The 23,234-nt window shown below is 50.0% G+C and overlaps 2 protein-coding genes across 4 annotated transcripts; both read left to right on the top strand.

Moving 5' to 3' along the window:
- The first annotated feature begins 163 nt into the window (after positions 1-163).
- Positions 164-10,374, top strand: MON1B (MON1 homolog B, secretory trafficking associated). Of its 3 annotated transcripts, XM_082608093.1 has the most exons (7): positions 725-915; positions 1,132-1,289; positions 3,150-3,470; positions 4,009-4,828; positions 5,187-5,334; positions 6,330-6,392; positions 8,476-8,561. In XM_082608093.1, exons 2-6 carry the CDS (start codon positions 1,142-1,144, stop codon positions 6,369-6,371), a joined length of 1,479 nt encoding a protein of 492 aa, XP_082464219.1. In that variant the 5' UTR covers positions 725-915; positions 1,132-1,141; the 3' UTR covers positions 6,372-6,392; positions 8,476-8,561. The 3 variants fall into 3 exon arrangements, with proteins under 3 accessions (XP_082464218.1, XP_082464219.1, XP_082464217.1); XM_082608092.1 differs by lacking the exons at positions 725-915; positions 6,330-6,392 and adding an exon at positions 164-718 and having other exon boundaries at positions 8,476-10,374; XM_082608091.1 differs by lacking the exon at positions 6,330-6,392 and having other exon boundaries at positions 8,476-10,374.
- Positions 10,140-22,118, top strand: SYCE1L (synaptonemal complex central element protein 1 like; the record flags this gene model as incomplete). Its single annotated transcript, XM_082606630.1, has 12 exons — positions 10,140-10,200; positions 15,412-15,474; positions 17,411-17,470; positions 17,694-17,768; positions 18,347-18,394; positions 18,666-18,720; positions 19,912-19,995; positions 20,242-20,305; positions 21,161-21,230; positions 21,317-21,404; positions 21,623-21,701; positions 21,889-22,118. The coding sequence occupies 12 exons, from the start codon at positions 10,140-10,142 to the stop codon at positions 21,958-21,960; spliced, it is 819 nt and encodes a 272-aa protein (XP_082462756.1). The 3' UTR covers positions 21,961-22,118.
- Between the last annotated feature and the right edge of the window lie 1,116 nt (positions 22,119-23,234).

Here is a 23,234-nt window from a genome sequence, read left to right as displayed (position 1 = left end):
CTCTGCGCCATGAGCATGTCCACGGCTCGCGCTTGCCTTTTTTCCAGAGGCCGCTAAGCCCTTCGCCTGCCTGAATACCCAGACACCCACGAATACTTCCTACATCTGAGAGGCCCGCCTCTCGCCTTAGAAGCTGAGTCCCATAGGCTGTCCAGCCTGCGCACGGCACTCTGATTGGAAGGGGCGACTGTCCGTCAATCATTTTCTCTCTTGTCAAGACTCCACTCCACCCTCACGCCCCTGCCTTTCCTGGTGGATAAAGGAGGGTGAAGTTGCCTCAATTCTGGCGAGCACGTCTATAGACCAGGCACGGGCATCTATCATGACCTAGGCTGCGAACCTCCTCCAGTTAAGAGAGGAATAGGCTCGAACCTTCGATTGGGTCCAGAGAAATGTCAGTCAAGGGATCGGCGGTTGCAATAGCAATCCGACGCACAGTATTGGTGGAGATACGAAGCTCACAGAATGTGGGCGGAACGGTCGGAGGGGGGCCGGCTTCGCTTGATTGGGCCATAAAGGAGGCAGTGCCGCCCTCCGTACTCCGGATTGGCTGAACGTGAGCCGCGCCCCCCTCACGCCGGCAACCTTGGGTACGAGAAGTGGCCCGGACTCGCCCGTTAGCCGCTGGTGCGGGTGCGGTGGGAACGAGGGTAGAAGGGGCTCTGGGTTCCGGGCCACATCCGACGTAGACCCGGCAGTGGCGCGCGCCTTCTCTACGGTGAGGGAACACAAGTGGGCGGCGGGAGAGAGGGGTCCGGCGCCCAGCGAGCGAATAAAGTCCGCAACCGGAAGTGTCTTCGGAGCCGCGTCGCACCCGGAAGTGTGGCAAGAGAGCAGCCACACCCGGAAGTGTGATTCTTCCGCGGCTGCGGGAAGTAATGGTACCTGGCCAATTGAGATACGGAGTTAAAACAGGTGTTTATATATCTTTATTTCCAGAGGCTCGGTAGAGCCTCCCTTTTCGTAAAGTGTTGGAGGTTGCAAGTATGTGGTCGTGTTTTTGAATGTCTCATCCTGTTGAAACGCGAGGGGAAACGAGCCCCAGGAGTGTGTACAAGGGGGCCAGGTTCAGTAACAGCTTTTAAGAAGTTTCTTTTGCTGCGGGTCACTCTCCATTCCCCTCCCCCACAGGGATGTGCAGATGGAGGCCGGAGGAGGCACTGCTGCCCCAGCCCCTGGGGACGCGGAGGACTTGGAGGAGATGCGGTTCCCCAGTGAGGAGGCTAGAGACGGTGGAGGGATTTGCAGGGACCTACCCGGTACTGGAGATGGGAGCGTGGAGAAAACAGGTATGCATTCCCTTCACTGGGGTCTTGGAAGGAATCCCTAGGGGGTGTTACTGTTGGGGGAGGTCCATGGGGGACCAGAGGGGAGTCTTTTGGGACTCGGGGAAGTAGTTTAAACCATAGCTTGGGTCAGTGGGAAGTCATTGTGTACTCACGTTGTAGTTTAAATCATTGAGGAGTGAAAATGAAATCAGTGGGTATCAATGGATGTTCATTGGGGAGCTGGTATGAATTTAGGTAATTGAAGAATCAGAAAGGGATCCGTTGGGGTTAGAGAGGGGCACTAGGGATTGAGGATGTTAAGGTCAGTGAATGACCAAAAAAAAGTTAATAGGGTCAAAGGGGGACTGTTTAGAAGTCAGTCCCCCCTTTGACCCCTTTGGGGTCTTTAAATCATTGAGGTGGGAAAGGGGATCAGTGGGGGCCAGTGGGCGCTCAGAGTATTTACATCATTGAGGAGTTGATGGTAGTTGTTGGAGGAAGTCTTTAAGGAACCAGATCTTAGTGGACGTTAATGATGATCATTGATGAGGAGACAATGGACATCAATGAAATTATCTGGAGAGTTAGAGAACCAGTAGGAAGATCTTTGAAGACTCTGGTGTATGTGTAAAGGTATAGAGTGGAGGATCAGCGGAAGTCATTGCGGAATGAGTGCTCATTGACCACTTTGGAATTAGTGGATATTAATGGGGTCATTGGGAAGGATCAGTACACATCACTGAAAATCAGTAATGGGGGGGGCGTCTTTGAGAACTTGTTGGCAAGTATTGGGAGTAGGTACTTGGGGACTGTCAATGAGAAAATGAGGGAATATGAGGTCATTGGGATTTTATGAGGAAAGTATTGATACATAGTTTGCCAGTAGATAACACTGGTTGTCACTGGGGATCAGTGGACATCAACTAAAATAAATGGGAGGGTAGTCAGTAGAGGGCAATGAAATTGTGGATTTCATTGGTGAATGTTAATGATGGTCATGGCGAAGGGCAATAGAGGTCATTAAAGTCCTGTGTGTTAGTGGATGTTATGGTGGTTATTGTAGGGAGGGGAGTGAATATCAGTGAGAATAAAGGGGAGTCACATCAATGAGAATAAAAGTCAGGGGAGTCAGTGGAGGTCACTGGAAGTCTTGGATGTTAGTGGAGGTTAATGGTGGTCATTCTTGGGAATGCAGTGGACATGGAGTAGATTAAATTGTGGGCCGGGGCAGTCATTGAAGACCCAGGTATTAGTGACGTTAATGTGGGGTCATTGGAATGTTAGTGAACAGCAGTGGGAATGAATAGGGGGTGAGGGGAGTCCTAAAGATCCAGATGTTAGGGATAATCATGGCAGAATTTGGATTAGTGATCATCACCAAGACTGGGAGAGTCAATGGGGTCATTAGAATCAGTGGACATCAATGAGAATAAATAAGGGGTTAGGGTAGTGAGGGGCACATTCAAAGACACAGATGTTAATAGATATAATGGTAGCTATTGAGGGGTGAGTAGATACCAGGAAGATAAAAGAGGGGTCAGAGATTAATGGGGGAATCATTGAAGATGAAGATATTGATAATCATTCAGAGGCAGTGGAGTGCTTTGAAGACTTGGGAATGGCAGTTATTGAAAGGGGAATGATTAGTCTGTAGGGATATAAAGGGTTCAGTAATGACAGTGAGATGGGATTATTGGAGTTTTAGGGGAATCGTTGAAACCTAAGTGTTAGTGGATGTCATTGAGGGGCAGAGGAGACACCTGGAGGTCTGTGTCAGCAGCAGGGGGTCACTGCAGGGCTGGTAGGGATTTGGTGGGTCTGCGGGCACATGGGGTTATTGGGAGTCCACAGGCAGATGACTCACCAGGGGCTCCCTTTCAGGATCCGAGGCCAAGGACCAGCCACCCGGCCTGCTGCTCCAGTCCGAGGCTCCATCATGCACCTATGGGCTCTGGGGTCCGGCAGCCTCTGAGAACAGTCCCGTGGGTGGCCCTGAGAGTGGCTCAGGGGGCCAGGGCGGGGACCCCAGTGACGAGGACTGGCGCAGGAAGCGGAAGCACGTGTTTGTGCTGAGTGAGGCTGGCAAGCCCATCTACTCGCGGTATGGTAGCGTGGAGGCATTGTCAACTACCATGGGTGTGATGACAGCTCTCGTGTCCTTTGTGCAGAGTGCAGGAGATGCCATTCGCGCCATCTATGCTGGTGAGCAAAGGGGCAGGAGGCAGAACAGGTGACGGTGACTGGGACTATGGCCGTCTGTCTGGCAGTAGGTCTTTCTGTCTGGCTGGCTGCCTGGGAGACTATCCAGCTAGTTAGGAGTGAGTCAGTGTGTGTGGAGGCTGGCCAGGCGTCTGTCTGTCCAAGGGGTCTGTCTGTCTGTTGGCCCTGCTGGGTTCTGAGTGGTTAACTCACTGGGATCTAGGTAACTGGCTGGATATTTCCTTCTTGCCTAAGAGGGTGGGTTTGGGGGCTGTTGGGCCGAGTTGGTGTCTTTCTAGCTTAGTCCTTGCCGCATCTTCCTCACTCCATGCTGTGTGCCTGATTCCTTGACCATCCCATCATGTCTCTGCAAATGTCCAAACTCCCCCAGTTTGTCCTGACCTTAGTGCTGTGTCCCTAGAGTGACCGTGTGGGCTTGGACCAGGAGTGTATGCCTTCCGGGGAAGGGTGGAAGAGCCCCGCCTGACCCCGTCTTGTCACCACTGACGCATCTCTACCCCCTGCCCCTTCCCTCCCCCAGAGGACCACAAGCTGGTGTTCCTGCAGCAGGGCCCACTGCTGCTGGTGGCCGTGTCAAGGACTCCTCAGTCAGCAGCACAGCTGCGGGGGGAGCTTATGGCCGTGCACGCACAGATCGTGAGCACCCTGACGCGCGCCAGCGTGGCCCGCATCTTCGCGCGCAAGCAGAACTACGACCTCCGCCGCCTGCTGGCCGGCTCGGAGCGCACTCTAGACCGGCTTCTGGACAGTGTGGAGCGGGACCCGGGGGCCCTGCTGCTGGGCGCCGTGCGCTGCGTGCCTCTCGCTCGCCCGCTGCGGGACGCGCTGGGTGCGCTGCTCCGACGTTGCACGGCGCCTGGCCTGGCCCTCTCGGTGCTGGCGGTTGGCGGTCGCCTGGTGACAGCAGCCCAGGAGCGGACTGTGCTGGCCGAGTGCCGGCTCGACCCAGCCGACCTGCAGTTGCTGCTGGACTGGGTGGGGGCACCGGCCTTTGCGGCGGGCGAGGCCTGGGCGCCTGTGTGCCTGCCCCGCTTCAATCCCGATGGTTTCTTTTACGCCTACGTGGCCCGCCTGGACGCCATGCCTGTCTGCCTGCTGCTGCTCGGCACCGACCCCGAGGCCTTCCACGACATGGCCACCTGCCGGCGCCTGGTCGAGGACGGCATGCACTCCCTTGGGGCCATGCGCACCCTCAGGGAGGCTGCCAGCTTCTCCAACACCCCATCGGCCAGTGCCTCGGCCTACAGTGTGCAGGCTGTGGAGGCCGCCGGCCTCCGGCACTTCCTCTATAAGCCGCTGGACATCCCCGACCATCACCGCCAGCTGCCCCAGTTTACCAGGTGGGCCCCTACCCTGCGGGCAAGTGGCCCGGTGGGAGGGCTTATCTAACTGGAAGGCTCGGCAACTCATAGACATGAGTCTGGAGAGAGAGCCAGCCATGCCCTAGAGAGATGCAATAGAATGGGCCTGCCCGATGCGGGAGGCTCAGCCACCAACCTCGAGAAATCCCCTGTTCCGATGGAGCGGAGGGCCCCAGGACTCAAGGAATCGAGTTTGATGGGGAGCTTAGGCCCTGAGAAGCCTCCAGTCTAATGGGGGAGGCTCAGCTCCTAACTGAACTCCCTAGACTGAGGGGAGATAGGCCAGCCAAGAAAGCCCTAGACTGACCTTGTCCCCCACCCCCATCCATCACTGCAGCCCCGAGCTGGAGGCCCCATACAGCAGAGAGGAGGAGCGGCAGCGCCTGTCCGACCTGTACCACCGCCTGCACGCACGCCTCCATAACACCTCCCGGCCCCTGCGCCTCATTTACCACGTGGCTGAGAAGGAGACGCTGCTGGCCTGGGTGAGTTGAGTGGGGGGCTCTGAAGGAGTTAATGGCCCCACTTCAAGCCTTCTTTCCCCCCCCCCGTATCCCCTCCAGCTGTGACAGCCCCCCTTCAAGTGCACCACGCCTTGGCCTGGGCTGCGGTTTTGCCTCCAGAAGTGTCCTGGCCACTGCGTGTCCGTGAAACCCAGCAGCTGCAGAGTCCAGAATCTTTAGTTCCGTCATTGTGTTGACCGTCCCCTCGGTCAACAGTAACCATCTGGTAAATACCAGAGAAACAACCAGTAGAGAGTCTGGTGGTTTTTTCTGGAAAAACATTTATTTTTAAAATTTTAAAATTACTGAAAACATTTAAAATGTTCTAAGTAGCAATAACTGTCTCTATCAGACGATACAAGTGTGAAAATTACTAGCGGAAATATGAAAAGATGCATACTATTTCAGGTAAAATTGAAATACAAAGTTTTCCGAATTTCATTCAGTAACGTGTTTCCAGATATTAGGATCTTCCGCCATCATGTGGAAATTTTTGAAATTACACTTACACAAAAAATTCCTGTATCTGACTGGAGTGTTCCAGTCAATACTAGAAGGAATAAATGAATCCAGTTGTAAACAAGGTAAATATTCTTAGAAGAATTTAGTGAAAGTTACCATGCACAGTTACTCCTAGTTTCTGTCTTCTTCCAGAGAGAAGATGGTGTTCATTGTAGCTTAAGGAAACTGCACGACAGACACTCAACTTCTTTTTCTGTTTCCAAGATTCTTAGCAGTTATGCCTAGGACTCTCCCAGTTCATGATCTTAAATTTCTTAAATACTCTTTAGTTATCTCTTTCCATTCTTAGGCACTTAAAACACAAAAGTGCCAAATCTGAATTTGTTCTTCACATAAAACAGAAATTAAGTCTTCTTCTTCTTAGACACATGCATTGACACCTGTAGACAAACCACCAGTCTACAGTAGAGTGTCTACTGGTTAGCCACCAGTAGCGTGTCTTTGACTTTCAAGAGGCCGCGTTATCCACCATCACTGTGCTCGCCGATGTCCCATGAGCCCCGCCCACGTGTCTGCAGGTACCAGTTGAGCTTTGACTCCATGAGTTCCCAGCACCCTTGAACACTACAGGCTTGCTCCCCTGCTGTGCCTTCCACCTGGGGTATCCTTCCCTGGGGTCTCTTCAGGGCTCCTGTCCTCACTTCCTATGGGTCTATTCGAGGTCAGCTTCAGGGAGTTTGGTCATGTGACTCCACTGGAAATGGCACTTTCCCCTAGATTCTGCAATTTAGTGCATATTTATTAAATCATTTATTTGCATGCCTGTTATGTATCAGGCATTGTTCTAGGCTGAGAATTTTATTTAATTAAAAAAATTTTCCTTAGCTTTCATTTTCAAGCAATTTTAGACTTACAAAGAAGTTGCAAAAAGTTACTTTAAATAGGTCCTTCACATAGTTTCTCCAGATGTTAACATAACCACAGGAACTCATTAAATCAGGGAATTAACATCAGTACAATCACATCTTATCCACAGACTTCATTCAGACTCACCACTTCTCCCACTAATGTCCTTTTACTGGTCCAGAATCCAGTCCAGGATCACATATTAGATTTATTTATTGTGTCTCCCTAGTCTCGTTTATTCTGGAACATTTCCTCACTCTTTTTTTTTTCTTTTATGACTTGGGCACTTTTAGAAAGTACCAGCCAGTTAGTTTGTAGAATGTCCCTCAACTTGGGTTTTTCTAGTATTTTATCAAGACTAAATTGAGGCCATGCATTTTGGGCACGTATATCACAGAAGTGATGCGTCCTTTTCTGCTTCATATCAGGAGGACCACTATGTCACTGTGTCCCATTGATGATGTTAACTTCTATCACTTTATTAAGGTGGTATCTGCCAGGTTTCTCCACTTTAAAGTTAGGGGGTTTTGCCCTTTGTAATTAGTAAATACCTTGTGGTGATTATGTCAGTGTTCTCTTTTTCACCATATTTTCATCCACTAATTTTTTTTGTTTGTTTTTGTTCCACTAATTTTAATATCCATTAATGATTTTTGCCTTTGACAGTTGTTTCTCTGGTATTTACCAGATGGTTACTTTTCCAACTCCATCATAACTTCATTTATTGGTTGAGATTCTACTGTATGGAAGAACTTTCCCTGCTCCTATTTATTTGTTGAATTTTAAATTTTATATTATGGAATTTTCTTGAATTCAGTGGGCTAAAATCTTTTCCTTTCATTTATTTTTGTGCTCAAACTGTCTCTGAGTTAGCCAGCAGGAGCCATGATTTAGCCAGACTGGCCCCTGTATCTTTTTGACACGTCTGCATGACTGCTTAAGCCCTTCTTACTTTCTGGCACAAGATATTCCAAGCTCATTTTGTACTTTCTCTGTGCCAGTCCTGAAATTGGCCATCTGTCCAATGAGCCCTTGTACCTTTCAGTGGAGGATGGTATTTCAAAAACAAGATCTGGTAGGCCCAGGATTTTAAATCAGGTGGTCAGGAAATGACATCCACGTGGAAGGGGAGGTCACAGGTCGTGTGGTATCTCCAGGGACAGTACACCTGGCAGAGGGAAAGGACTGTGCAAACGCCATGAGGTGAGGCTGAGCCTGGTTATGTTTGAGGAACAGCAAGGAGAGGCTAGAGTGGCTGGAACAGAGAGAGCGAGGGGGAGAGCAGAGAGAGGTGATGTGGAAAGGTGCTGGTGACCTGGTCAGGTTAAGCCTCTCAGGTTTGGTATGAAGATTAAATTGCGTTAATCCTCCTATTATGCCCAGGCTACAGATGATAGAAACAGGTGTGTGGAGCTTAGACCAGGACTTTGTATACAACCACTGCTCATTAAATGTGAAGCATTGTCGTCGTCGCCAGTGCACAGATGAGTGAACTGAGGTCCAGAGAGTGTACGTACACACACACACAGCCAGCATCACCCAGTTGAAGCCACTAGATCTCGCTGATCCCTTGGCCCACTCGTGATACAACAGCATCAGCTTACCCGCTTTAGCCCAGTGACCAGGCAGCACCGAGGAGGAGCTGCTGCCAGGTGCACCTTCCAAACGGGACAGGTATGGGGCTAGGGTGGGGTGGACAGCACCGGGCATGGCCAGCTCCGGCCCAGCTGACCCTGTCTCCTCTCAAACCCCCAGGTGACCTCCAAATTTGAGCTGTACACCTGCCTCAGCCCCCTGGTGACCAAGGCAGGTGCCATCCTCGTAGTGACCAAACTCCTGCGTTGGGTGAAGAAAGAGGAGGATCGTCTCTTTATTCGTTACCCACCCAAGTACTCCACGCCCCCAGCAGCCCCAGCTGCCTCCACGGACCAGGCTTCCCATAACGGCCTGTTTACTGGACCTTGAGAGGCGGAGCTCTCAGACTGGGCCGTGTGGGGAACCACCACCTTTGGCTTTTACTTCCTGTCTCCATCCTGGAAATGGGCCGGGGTGGGGCGAGGTGGGGGAGGTTGCTGGTGGTGGTGGCTGTGGCTGGTCCCTGTCTCCCCAGGCAGTGGAGCAAGATCTGGGGGGCTGCCCACACATGAGAGACGGGTGGCAGTGTGACTACACACAGGTGAGCAGGCTGCTTCCCCAGCCCCCTCCGGCCCCTCCACCTCTGGGGAAGTCCTTAGGACTCCCTCTTCCCCTCCCCTGCCACACCTCCTTCACTTGGATGATGTTCCAGCCTCTGTCAGGGACCGCCTCCTCCAACCCTGGGCACCACACCCTCTGTCCTGCATCAGGGGTCTGCCTCCCCCATGGGATCTCAGCCCTGAGGGTCCAGGGCTGGCCAAGGTCTCCTTGGGTGGCCCACGGGGGTTCTGGAATTGGAATGCAGGACCAGCCTGTGCCCAGAAACGGCCTGAAGATATTTGAAAGAAAAAAACTGCACTTAAAAAGCGTAAAACCGATCCCCATAAAGACATTCCTTTGTGCTTCATGTACTTCATCTTTACCCAGTCAAAAATGACCCCCATCGGGCCTCCCTGGTGGCGCAGTGGTTGAGAGTCCGCCTGCCGATGCAGGGGATACGGGTTCGTGCCCCGGTCTGGGAGGATCCCATATGCCGCGGAGCGGCTGGGCCCGTGAGCCATGGCCGCTGAGCCTGCGCATCCGGAGCCTGTGCTCCGCAACGGGAGAGGCCACAACAGTGAGAGGCCCGCGTACGGAAAAAAAAAAAAAAAAAAAAATGACCCCCATCAGTGTTGGCTGCTGCTAATATTAATGAGAAGATGGCCTCCAGCGTCTACCTGTCTGTGTAACCCGGGGCAAAGCACCTGACTTCACATGGTGGCTGAGATCCAGAATTTTTACGTAGATCCACTTACCTTCCACGGCTCATTCTACTCATTCGTGAAATGGAGATACCTAACCTCTCATAGGCTGTTAAGTGAGGATTCGTGAACGAAAACGGACTCAACGCTTGCGTACCACCACACAGCGCATGGACATTTGTCCCAGACTTGCACAACACAAGCATCCTAGAGAGGGAGATAGCGAGACCTGCCTGTAATTTCCATGCGTGCACGCAGCACTCACTCGCCAATGACCAAGACCCTAATTTTGCCCTTCTTTTCTCTAACCTGGGGTTGCAGGCCTCGTGGTGCACGCGTGCGGGCCAACTGTCGCTCGGGGGCTCTGGGCTGTCCCCTCCCGGGAGCTAAAAGCCCATCGCTCCTCACCCTGGTCAACTGACGCACAGACACGCACTGGACGCATGCGCTCTGCACAGTCCCTCCGCCCTCGCGCGATTTTGTTTTTTTTTAAACCAACCATCGTCCCAAGCGCAGGCGCGCCAGTCGTGCGTGCGTTGGAAAATGGCGGCGAAGTTGGAGCCTTCGGAAGTGGCGCCGCCGGAGGTCCTCGAGGAGGCTGAAGGTAGTGAGGGCAAGTGGGCATCTGGCGGCCAGGGTAGAAGGGAGGGAGGCTTCGTCCCCTTACAATAATGAAATATTGACAGCAGTACTTAAAGAAGAAAAATTGTAAGCCTTTTATAAAAACAAAAAATGCTCTTCAACAAAGTGCAGATAAATAACGTGTATATTCTCAGCAGCTCGATTAATTGTTGTCAACGTTATTGGCTATATTGCTTACGTATTTTAAAGTAAACAATAGACTAAATACTTCGGTATGCATCTCTTCAAACAAAAGAGGGGTGGATGGTCTCACAGAACCCACTCAACTGCTGCCATAGCTAAGAAAATTAACAGTAATTCCCCAATTTCATCATTTCACACCGAGCCCATATCCCACTTTGCATGGACTCTTAAATCTTTTTTTTTTTTTTTTTTTTTTTTTCTTTTTGCGGTATGCGGGCCTCTCACTGTTGTGGCCTCTCCCATTGCGGAGCACAGGCTCCGGATGCGCAGGCCCAGCGGCCATGGCTCACGGGCCCAGCCGCTCCGCGGCATATGGGATCCTCCCAGACCGGGGCACGAACCCGTATCCCCTGCATCGGCAGGCGGACTCTCAACCACTGCGCCACCAGGGAGGCCCGGACTCTTAAATCTTAATTGTGAATGGCCACTCCCACAGACGGCTTCTTTGGAGAAAATTCTCCAGGGCATTTTGTTGATATTGACAGCCCACACCCCAGTGAGAGGAAAGACAAAATTTTCCTAGAGGGAGTTGGAAATTTAGGTCTAGCCAAAAGAAGAAAATCTCCCAAGACGATTCCCTGTTAGCCACTAGCATTTTTTTTTAATTCTAAAAATTTTCAAAATGTACCGAAGCACAGAAAATAGCATGATGAATGCCCATCACTCTGTATCAACTGTTTCGACTCTTGGCCCTCCTTTCATTTATCTCTGACCACCTTTCCTACATACTCTTTAAACCATCATATTAATGAACACATTGGATTCCATCTTTTCAGATATATCTATGCAGATGACAATAATTATGCACTTGTATATTGTCTGTCTTAGGATGTGAACTTCATGAGAACAGACCATTTATTGCCGTTTCCCCAGCACCTGAAACAATGCCTGCTTGGCATATAGTAGGTGCTCAGTAATTTTTTTACTGCATGAATAATGAAATAACTAACACTGAGAGCTCTCTTAGATTTTGGCCTCACATTGAGTGCAAGCTTTCAGCAAGAAATAAGGCAGATGCCAATAAATCTTCCTTATTAAGCACTTAGTATAGCTGCCACTGTGCTTAAAAAAAAAAAGACTATTATTATCAAATTTTTTTAAAAAAGGAAGTTATGATCAACTTCGCCAGCAATGGAGAAAGTTGAAAAGCATATCAAGTTACGATTTCTAACCCATCAAAATTGGCTTTGGAAAAGTGTATCTGGTATTTTCATATCTTCAGTCACCATGCTTGGTAATCTTAGAATACACAGATGTGTGGACCAAGCAGGGTCATTGGAATGTTGCTGATGGAAGCAAAACACAGGAGCAGTCACGGAAATGACTAAATTTAGGCATATCCATGCATTATGGAATGCCTGTAGAGTAGACATTTTTTCTTAAGAGGCAGGAAAAAATAAATTCCAATTTAATTTAATTAATTAAAATTAATTTTAAAAGGAGAAGATGGTGATTCATTAACAGGGAGTGAGCTTCAAAAGAGATCATATTCTTACGAGAGAAAAGCAAGTTGAGATTAAAAAAAAGAAGCAGTTCAACTACAGCCCTGTGTGTGCTGCTTAGAAAAATGTCTGAAGGCTAAAGGCCTAACTGGTGACTCTCAACAAGGGACTTGGATTTTGGGGGCTGTGTAGAGGTGGAAGCATTTTTGTAATTTTTTAAAAAGGAAAATGTAAGTAGTGCTAAATAATATTAAAATATAAGAGGGAAAATGCTGAATGGCATCTGAGGATCATACATTAATATTGGTCAATATTAATGTCTCTGTTTTGATGGTTATACTGCAGTTACCTGGTAGAGTCCCCTTATAAATAGGAAATATATACTGGAATATTAAGAAATAACGGGTCATGATGCCTGCAATTTATGTGCAGTAATGCTCACAAATGGGAAATCTGATACAAGGGCAAATAGCCCTGTGGCCTGTTTCTACAACTTTTATGTATTCAATACATCTGAAATTATTTCAAAATAAAGTGTTTCAAAGGGGTTCATGCTCTATAGGCTGTTTTGTTTTGTCACATTGATTTTTTTAAACTTTTGTCAAGATGTTAGCTGGACTATTTGAAAGATTTACTGATCACCTATGATGTTACTGTGTGACTAGGACTAGGAATGCAGCGCAGAGGATCATATGGTAGTTCTTTTTTTAGTTTTTTAAGGAACCTCCGTACTGTTCTTCTTAGTGGCTATACCAATTTACATTCCCGTCAACAGTATAGGAGCGTTCCCTTTTCTCCACACCCTCTCCAGCATTTATTGTTTGTAGATTTTTGGATGACGGTCATTCTGACCGTCGAGGTGCGAGGTGATACCTCATTATAGTTTTGATTTGCATTTCTCTAATAGTGATGTTGAGCATCTTTTTGTGTACTTTTTGGCCATCTGTATGGCTTCTTTGGAGAAATGTCTATTTAAATCTTCTGCCCATTTTTTATTGTGTTTTTTTTATATATATATATTGAGCTGCATGAGCTGTTTGTATATTTTGGAGATTAATCCCTTGTCAGTTTCATTTACAAATATTTTCTCCCATTCTGAGGGCATATACCAGAGAAAACCATAATTCTAAAAGATACATGTGCCCCAATGTTCACTATTTACAATAGCTAGGACATGGAAGCAACCTAAATGTCCATCAACAGAAGAATGGATAAAGAAGATGTGGTACATATATAAAATGGAATATTACTCAGCCATAAAAAAGGACAAAATAATGCCATTTGCAGCAACAGGGATGGACCTAGAGATTGTGATACTGAGTGAAGTAAGTCAGACACAGAAAGACAAATATTATATGATGTTGCTTATATGTGGAATCTTTAAAAAAGGGTACAAATGGGTACAAATTTACAAAACAGAAGTAGAGTCATGGATGTAGAAAACAAACTTATGGTTACCAGGGGATAAGGGTGGGAGGAGAGATAAACTGGGAGATTGGGGTTGACATATACACACTACTATATATAAAATAGATAACTAATAAGAACCTGCTATATAGCACAGGAAACTCTATTCTGTACTCTGTAATGGCCTATATGGGAAAAGAATCTTTAAAAAAAAAAACAGTGGATATATGTATATGTATAACTGATTCACTTTGCTGCACACCTGAAACTAACACAACGTTGTAAATCAACTATACTGCAATAAAAAAATAAATGCAGTGGAGAGGAAAAACACAGATGGAGCTTTCACAGAAATGGTTCAACAAGCCAGCTGTGAAAGACATATGGGGACAATCGGGAAACCACATACGTTGTGGGCATTTTGTGATATAAATGATCCGATGATTAGTGATGATTGCTAATCTTGTCAGTGTGATTATAGGATTGGAGTCATCTAAGAAAATGTCTTCTAGTAGTTGAGACTTTCTTTTATTTTAGTTGAGACTCAGTGAAGTATCTAGGGATGAAATGTCATGAAGTCTGGGGCTTGCTTGAAAATACTTTAGCACAAGAAAAACATAGCTGAAGCAAATACATTTTCTTCGGCTGAAGCAAATATTAATGATTGTCAGATCTGGACAATGAGTAAACTGGAGTTCATCATGGTATCCTCTCTACTTTCGTGTGCCTTTGGAAATTTTCATAGTATTAAAAACAAGTAATCACAAATATCTCCCTTCGTTATTAAAGTAGATTTAATTGTTTTTGTTTCATTCCAAATATTAAGAATATTTAAAGAACATAAAAGTCTCCACAGGAGACATACCAACCAATGATACCAGAGAAAAGCAATGAGATTTATGCACAATTAAATTAATACATACCAATCTGTAAAAGATCTCAGACAAGACAAAAAGATGTAAAGCAAGTGAACATACCACCAAACATTTCAACAAAATTTAATAAGCTTAGGTCAAGAAGCCCTGTTTTTTTTTTTCCCCCGAGGCTCGTGGGATCTTAGTTTCCGATCAGGGATCAAACCCAGGTCCCGGCAGTGAGAGTGCTGAGTCCTAACCACTGGACCTCCAGGGAATTCCCAAGAACCCCTGATTTACATCATGAGTTTTAATGGCTGCAAAGAATTTTATCCTCTGAATGTACCGTAGTCAACTAAGATACCTTTAAGTTGCTTCCGTCTTTTAAGATTATGAACAATGGAACAATCTTGCCCACCATCCTTAATTATTCCCTTAAAATGTCTAGAGGTGGAATTTCTGATCCAGAGGAGTTGAGTACGTTTTTAATATTTACTACCAGAAAGTTTGAAATGAAATGCTGTTTTTGCCTATCCCGTTGGCAAAAGTGACAAAGGTTGAAGTTTCCTTTTTTTTTGGTTTGTTTTTTCCGGTTGGGATTGAGGGGAGCAGAATCCTTCACAGGTGGTGGTATGTTCTTCCATCAGGAGGCTTATAATATCCAGTTGTCTTTTGTGGATGTTAGCAGCCATTAGTAAACCATTTCCTAGACCCATCAGTTCTCTAAGAATTTGCAAATTGTGGCCTATAATGATTTTAAAGAAATTCATATGAAATTGCCCTGTCCTACTGCATTGCTTAAAACTTCATACTGATTTTGAACATCAGTAGCAGCAAAAGTGCGTCCCCTTCTCTCACACCTGAATTTCATTAAAGGGATGTCTGTGGTGTTCTTTGACCTCTCAGGAAGAAATGGCCATTAGGGGTCCAGATTCATCTAGCACACACCATCAACCCTAGAGACACAAGACGGGGTCCTGGGAGTTCCTTGGTGGTCCAGTGGTTAGGACTCCATGCTTTCACTGCCAAGGGCCTGGGTTCAATCCCTGGTCAAGGAACTAAAATTCCACAAACCGTGTGGTGCAGCCAAAAAAAAAAAGGGACAGGGGTCCTGCAGGGACCCTGCTCTGGCTGGAAAGCTGTCCCTCAGCCTATCTTTGGTTCAGCGCAGGGGTGTCTTCAGAACCCAGTGAGGCTTTCTTCCTCCCTGCCCAGATTAGCTTGGACCTTTCCTCAGTCCCCTCTCACTGTCACTGGATGCTGTAATTCTGATTTTCATCTCCACAGGTCAGGCCAAGTCTTCAAAGAAGACTGAAGAGTTGCTGGAAATGGTGAAGAAGCTGCAGAAAGGTCATGTGTCTCCTCGTGTCTCAGGCTTAGCCTGAGTTTTTTTTTTTTGTTTTTTTTTTTGTTTTTTTTTTGCGGTACGCGGGCCTCTCACTGTTGTGGCCTCTCCCGTTGCGGAGCACAGGCTCCGGACGCGCAGGCTCAGCGGCCATGGCTCACGGGCCCAGCCGCTCTGCGGCATGTGGGATCTTCCCGGCCCGGGGCACGAACCCGCGTCCCCTGCATCGGCAGGCGGACTCTCAACCACTGCGCCACCAGGGAAGCCCTAGCCTGAGGTTTTGAGTCAGGAAGATGTGGTTCAAACCCACCCTCTCAACTCACAACCTTGGGAAATTATCCCATTGCACTTTCTCCCTCTTATACAATTTAATTCTTTAAACCGAAAACACAACTTCAAAATTCAAGAAGTATAAAGGGATGGAAAACCCTACCCTCCAACACTCATATGCATGCACACACATACACATACACACACACATGCACACACACTCACACTCACACACACCCCAGCCATCCATTTCCCTGACCCATAGGCCAGCAGCAACTATTTTTAAATTCTTAGGTATTTTTCTAGACATTAAAAAAAATACATTCTTGGGTGTGTATTCTTTGCCCTCCTTTTTTATATACAAATGGCAATGCAAACAGCTTTGCACCTTGCTTTGCTTGTTGATGGGAGACTGGGAGCCAGCCAGCATCCAGTACCCACAACAGAGCTGGGGCAGAGTTCTGGCTGTGTTTGAGGTTGGATCCCCCCAAGTCCATCAGCAGCTTAAAATACTACAATCCATTGGTCTGTTCCAAATAAAGGGGAACCTCCCCTTCCCCTGACTCTGTGGCCACATGCAAAAGTACATTGGAGCTGCTGCCTAGACTAAACTTAGGTAGAGGAATTGCGTGATTGAAAATGCAGTGACTCTGCCCGTCTCCAGTAAAACAAGGACCCCAGGGATTTGTATCATAATCAGCACCTCGGAGAGCACTCAGTCTCCTGGAAGTCACAGGAGATGAAGCTGGTGGCCTCTGGAAATCCAGAACTTGAACTTAACTCCAGAGTGTCTCATAGGCTGGTAGTGAGACCCAGCGAGGATTGGGCAGATTTTTATCTCGACTCTGTGCTTCCAACCTTGAAGCCGGAGAGGGACGAGGAGGGCTTCCCCATACGGAGCACTGAAATTCGGACTGTGAGAAGTTAGCGATGACGCCCTAAAGGGACAGTTGATCTCCCTGTCATTGGAGAACTTGATAGCTGTCAGAATGAAAAGTGGCATTTTCCCCATGTCTCATATGAGGTCAGCACCAGAGTCCAGGTGGACAGAAGCGACAACCCACCCCGCCAGTCTTTTCCTGGGGGGTCGGGGGGGAGTCTCCCTTGTCTCCCACCACATTCAGATTTCCATGTAGAAGCCTCTACCACGTCCCAGGAGGCCCTGGGCGATCTGCCACTCCCACTTCCCCACTTGGCCTCCAGCTACTCCCCACTAGCTCACTAGAGCCACACGAGCCACAGCAGACTGCTTGGCCATATATTTTGGGCATGTGCCTCACTCAGCCCCACTGTGGGGGCTTTGCACTCATTGTCCTTCTGTCTGGCATGTCGCCCACTCCACACTCCCCACCCCACAGAGCTGCAGGGCTGTCTTCCTTCACCTCATTCGGGGCCTCTCCACATCTCAAGAGGTACCTTGCTTCACTTTATTTCCCTTCCTGGAGTTTCCTGCCTCCAGCATTGACATCATGAATCTTTGTTTAGTGTCCATCTCTCCCACCCAGAATGCAAGCCCTGCAAGGGTTTCTTACAGAGCCTGGGACACAGCGCACACTCAATAAATGCTGATTCATAGCAGCAGAGACACAGTGGCAACACCCGCCCCCCTCCTTCTGCCTTAGACAGCCAGGCATCTGCCTTCTCTGGCTCAGTCTTTCTTTCCTTCTGCAGAGGGAACCCTGGAGCCACAGGTCAAAGACCTGATTAACCGGATTAATGAGCTTCAGCAAGGTAAGCTCCGGAACTTAAGACGGCCAGCTGCCCAAGAGGGACCTGGGCTTTGAAAGCCTCCACTTCCTCATCTATGAGATCCAGGCCCCTCCAGGTTGTATGAAGATGAGTGTGCAGTGTCATGGTCTGTGTCTGAAGATGAGTGTGCAGTGGCATGGTCTGTGAGAGAATAGCAAGGCTGTGGCTGCACTCACACCGTGTCTTCTTCCCTTTTTTGACCCAGCAAAGAAGAAATCCAGTGAGGAACTGGGAGAAGCCCAAGCTCTCTGGGAGGCCCTGCATAGGGACCTGGACTCCTGTAAGTGGGACCAGAAGAGGGACCCAGAGATCTCATGACCCGTGCTGACGTTCCTGTGCACACCTCAGGGTCTCCGCAAGGGCTGTTCCCTCCACCTGAGAGGCTCTCGTCCTACATAATCCACATTGCCTCGTGCTATCTCGAGTCACCTTTCACCTCAGCTGAAACTTCACCCCAGCAAGTCTACCTTGATGGCCCCCTCTAAAAATAGAACACCACCTTCTCTCACTCCCCTGCTTGATTGATTTCTTCACAGCCTTTATTTCTACTTGACATGGTGTACTTTTGTATTTCTCATCATCTCTACCCTCAGTATAAACCATAGGCATCCTACGCAAGGGAGCCCTGCAGCTTTTCACCGCTTCGGCACTTACAGGGAATGTGTGGCCCGAGCGGGAAAAACTGGACCAGGATGGTCCCCAGCGGGAGATGGGTGCACGGTTGGTGAGGAGATACCTCTCCTCCCCTGAGGCTGTATCATGTCTTCTGTGTGACCTTAGGCCTTCCCTTTGCAAGAAGTTGCAGTCAGGGCCCAGGATGAGGCCCCTGGAGACTCAAAGTGTCATTGTGTTTTCCAGTGAATGGAGAGAAAGTGCACCTGGAGGAGGTTTTGAGCAAAAAGCAAGGTACTTACCAGCTGCTTCGTCCTCCTCCTCCTACCCCGTCACCCCACAAATGCCTGAAGTTCTCAGACAGCCAGAGGAACCCCCCTGACACCTGAGTCAGGGTGCTCCCCTCTCTGCTCAGATCTCTCCCTTGGCTGCCATCTGACTCGGAGTAAGCACTAAAGTCCCTCAGTGCCCTCCAATGCCCAGCACGATGCGAGGCCCCTTGCTTCTACCCAACCCTGACTTCTCAAGAGCTCTCACAAAGCCCCTTGGTCCCCCCCTCCCACAGAGGCACTGAGGACCCTCCAGCTGCACTGCCAAAGGAAGGAAAGTGAGGCTCAGAGGTAAGAGGTCGTGCCCAGCTCTTCCCCGCCTTTTTCCCCAGCCTGAGGGAGGAGTGGGCAAGAGCTAGGGAAAATAAATCTTGGACACACACTCCTCACTTTCCCTTTCTATAAAATCGAGTGGCTAGACAAGAGACACCCCTGCTCATCATTAAGTGGTGGTGTTAAAATGAACTCATTTAATCATTCATTGCTAGTTTCCTTATCAAATAAATTTCATCCATTGGTATTATTCTAAGTCTTCCCCTATTGGTTAGCCAGCTCTTCTGCCATCCATTCATTTGTTTATCTGTCTATTCATTTATGACCCCAGCCACCCATTGACCCAGCCGTCCATCTACCCACCCGTCCACCCACTGTCCCACTCATCCATCCATACATCTATCCAACTGTCCAACTCTTCATCCAGACGGACAGCCATTATCTCTCCAGCCTTGCGTCTAATCATCTTTCACCCATCCAATCATTCATTCATCTTCTCTCCACCTTTCTAATCAACCATTTAACCGTTCATTTCTTTACCCAACCATCCATCCAGACAGCTATGCATCCTTCTGACAATCTTTCCTTTATTTCTCCATCCATCCATCATCTCTCCACTCATCATTTCTCTAACCAGACATCATCTCTCCAGCCTACCATTCACCCATCCAGTTCACTGTCCATCCAGCCATCTATCCATCTATCTCTCCATCCTTTGAACCTTTACATTCTTGTGACCAGAAGTCTCAAATGCTGGCACATCATGATTTTAATAATGTGGTAAAACTTGATGATAGTTAAAGTGTATATATGCTTAACCACACCACACCTACCACTGTCTGATGAGCAGTTTATGTTCATTTATCAACTAATTCTCACAATGACAGTACCACCATTTTACATATGAGGAAACTGAGACCCAGAGAGGTTAACTAACTTGTCCAAGATCACAGTGGAATAGCAGATCCAGGCCTCAGTCTAGGACTTTATAATTTATGAAACTAAACTACTGTACCCTTCACAAAGGTTTCTTGGGAAGGCATGGTTTGATGGGGGACAGAATGGACAGGGTGATGGTGTCAAGAGAGGCCTATAAAGGTTCACATTTGCTCAGAGAAAGGGAGAATGTGGACTCCCAGCCCCTCTCCTGCTGGAAGGAGTGGTGGCTCATTCAGAGAATATAACTGAGGGTTCTCTTTCCTTTCCCAGGAAGTACATGTTGGCGGAGCACATGGAACAAATTTCTATCCATAACTCTCAGATCACAGAGAGTCAAGGACAGAGGAAGCTGGGGTACCCTGGGTCTAGGGCCTGGGGTGGCGCGGTGTGGGGAATGGGAGTGGGGCGTGCGTGAGGGGGAGTTTGTTGGAAGTGGTGCTGTTGGAAGCAAGGCTTGGAGGAAAAAGCCCATAAAGGGGCTCCTAGCAAGGGAGCACCAGGCAAAGATCTGAAGGCCTATGAATGAGAAACCCCCGGACTGGGCCAGGCTGGGTGTCAGTCCTAGCACGTGTTTTCTCATTCATGGATGTTGGCCCCTAGGTTGCACGTGGAAGAACGTCTGGAGGATTTGACAGGCCAGCACAAGGACCCCTGGGAATTCCACGTGAGCCATTATCATTGCCTCAAACAAATCCACTCCTCCCCTAGCTTCAGTGTCTCTGCTCACCAGCCCAGGGTCCATCTACTGCTCAGGCCCAATGCCGAGGGGTAGTCCTTGACTCCTTTCTTCCTCTCACCGCCTCAACTCAGTCCTTCAGCTTCTACCTTAAACCCAACCACCTCTCATCATCCCCCACTGCCACACCCAGCATCCATTGCCCAGAGTGTTGCAGTAGCCATTGCTGATCTTGCTTCCCTCCTGCTTGCCTAGAGTGCTTATCTTGCAGTGGCAAATGGGAACTCTGAACCAGACATGGTCAGGGCATTCCCTCGTTCAACCAACGTCTCTGGATGTGTCCAGCAGCATTCCAAAGGGGCCAAGTCTTTGCTGTCCCCAAGTTGGTTAGGAGCAAGGAGATGCATACCCAGACTCTAAACAAGAAAATAAGTAGATAGATCATGTAACGCCAGTGGGGAAGCCCTCTCTGAGCAGGTGTCATCTGAACACAGACACGAGGGAAGTAAGTGAGGAAGCCATGTGGGTATCTGAGTGCCAGTGTCCCCTGGGAGGCTGAACTGTGCCTGGGGTATTTGAGGAAGAGCAAACAGTGGGGCTGGGGGATGAGACAGTGGGAAGAGATGAGGTGTAAGGTACACGGGGACATGGGGAGTGATTGAGGGGGAGAGCATCTCTGCCAGCGCCCGGCCACAGCAGAAGCTGCACACTGAACTAACGGAGAGCTGAATGAATGAATGAATGAATGAACGCCCTAATTCAAGTAAGGACTTTCCGAGAGGCGCGAAGGAGGAGGGGCCAGGAGGACAGCTGGACGGACAGGGCTCCTCTCTCTCTTCACAGATGCTGAAGCAGCGACTGGCCTGGGAGATCCGTGCCCTGCAGAGCAGCAAGGAGCAGCTGCTCACCGAAGGTGGGACTCCTGCGCGGGGTGGGGTCGGAGCCGGGGCGGCAGGCGGGAGCTCCCGGCCCCGCCCATGACGCCCCGCCCACCCGCAGAGAGGCAGACGCGGGCCAAGCTGGAGACGGTGGAGCGGCGGCTGCGCTCGCCGCCCGAGGTCCAGAGCGCCCCGGCAGAAAAAGACGGGTAAAAGGGGAAAGGAGGCGGGGCGGGGGGGGCCGAGGTCCGCCCCGCCAGCACCTCCCCTTCTGCCCCTCCCAGAAGGGCGGGGCCTCCGCGGGCTGGGCTCTCCTCCCGCCGGGGCTTCTCTGCAGTCTTCAGGGCTCAGTGTGTCAGTCGCTTCCTGCCTGTGCCCCCTCCACACTCCCTCTCTCTTCCTCCTCTCCTCTGACCCTTCTCCGCAGGCTGAAGGCGGAGCTGGAGAAACTCGGGGGGCAGGTCCCCGTCCAGACCCAGACCACCCCAGAGGACCGGGCCGGAGAGGTAGAGAGCCCGGGACGGAGGCCAGACGGGCCGAGACACAGCGGGCGGGATCTGGGATCCGGAGCCCCTCTGAGAGGGGGGTGTGCGGGTGCAGGGCGTCCTCGGGGCGGTGGGGACAGGGAAAGAGCAGCGCGGGCCAGCGTGGGCGGGCGCCAGGGCCCCAAAGCCTGACTCCCAGCCCCCGCAGGCCGGCCCCCAGCTCCCCAGCGAGGGCGACGACCTGGCGCCGCCGGCGGATCTGGCCCTGACGCCCCCCTAGGCCAGTAGGGCCCACCCGGCCCCACCTTCCTTCAAGGCCCGCCCGGAAATAAAGGCGACGTTTGCGGACCATCCTCCAACTCCCCGGCTGAGTCTGTGCCACAGGAGTCGTTGGGGGTGGGGGTCGTACCCTTCCTCTCTCAGGGAGAAAGGGGAGTGGTTCAGGAAGTCTGGGCGGGGCCTCGACGGACTCCGCCTACCAGTCCGTTGGCCGGCTCAGGCCGCGGGAGCTCAGTAAACGCCCCCGACAGCTCAATAACTGGGTGGGTGTCAAGACCACTCCATCTCCACGGCCTCATCTCGGGTTCCTGAACCGTCTGTTTTACCAGTAAGGGCTAGAAGGGACGTGTTAAAAACCCGCTGCAGGTCCTGTGAGTCTCCTGTGGTTCAGAGTAAAATCCCAGAGTCCCTGCATTACCCACAGACTCCCTCGGATCTGCCCGCCTACCTGGCCTCGCCTCTCACACCCTCACAGGTTTGCTTCAAGCCACACAGCTGATTTTCCACCCTTCTCCAAGCACCTTGTCATCTCAGGGCCTTTGCCCTGCTGTGTCGTCATCTGGGGTGCCCTTACCCCAGTCTCCTTGGACGGCAGGGCTGTTAAGGATGTCAGCTGCTCAGGAGGCTGGCCTGGGGGACCCAGTTCCACAGGGCACCTTGCCACCTGCTAAGCACGTGTGGGTTAAACAAGCATTTGCTGAATGTCTGCTTGTGTACCAGGCACTATTGTAGGCCCCGGATTTTAAGTAGCAGTGTCAGGGAGGATGTCACTGAGGTAGTGGTGCCTGAGCAGGGAGGTGAGGGGGCAGGCGAGGGAGTGAGCCCGTAGGTGTCTGGGCGAAGGGGCTCTGGGCAGAGGGGATGGCGCCCGCAAGGGCTGTGGAGGGGACTGAGTTTGTCCAGTGCGAGGAGCATCTGGAGGAGGCCAGTGTGGTGGAGCCGAGCGAGGTGACGAGGCACGGGATGGAGTGCTGACACTGGAAGGGGGACGCCTTCCAGGGCCCGAGAGCGGGCTCCTGTCCGACACTTGGACGTGCATTGTCCGAGGAGACACACGTGCTGACAGAGCTAGACACTTTATTGGGAAGGGACGCCCGGGTGCAGCGCAGCAGCGTAAGGGAACCGAGGAGGGCTGCTCCGCCACGTGGCTCGCAGTCTCAGGTTTTATGGTGATGGGGTTAGTTTCCGGGTTGTCTCTGGCCAATCATTCTGACTGAGGGTCCTTCCTGGTCTCCTTTTGACCTTTCCTGAATTCTTCCGGTTGGTGGTAGCTTG

Source organism: Mesoplodon mirus (assembly GCF_964341445.2).
Source record: "Mesoplodon mirus genome assembly, chromosome: 19".
Lineage (NCBI taxonomy): Eukaryota > Metazoa > Chordata > Mammalia > Artiodactyla > Ziphiidae > Mesoplodon > Mesoplodon mirus.
The sequence above is the reverse complement of the archived record's forward strand: the minus strand, read 5'-3'. Positions and strand labels throughout refer to the sequence as shown.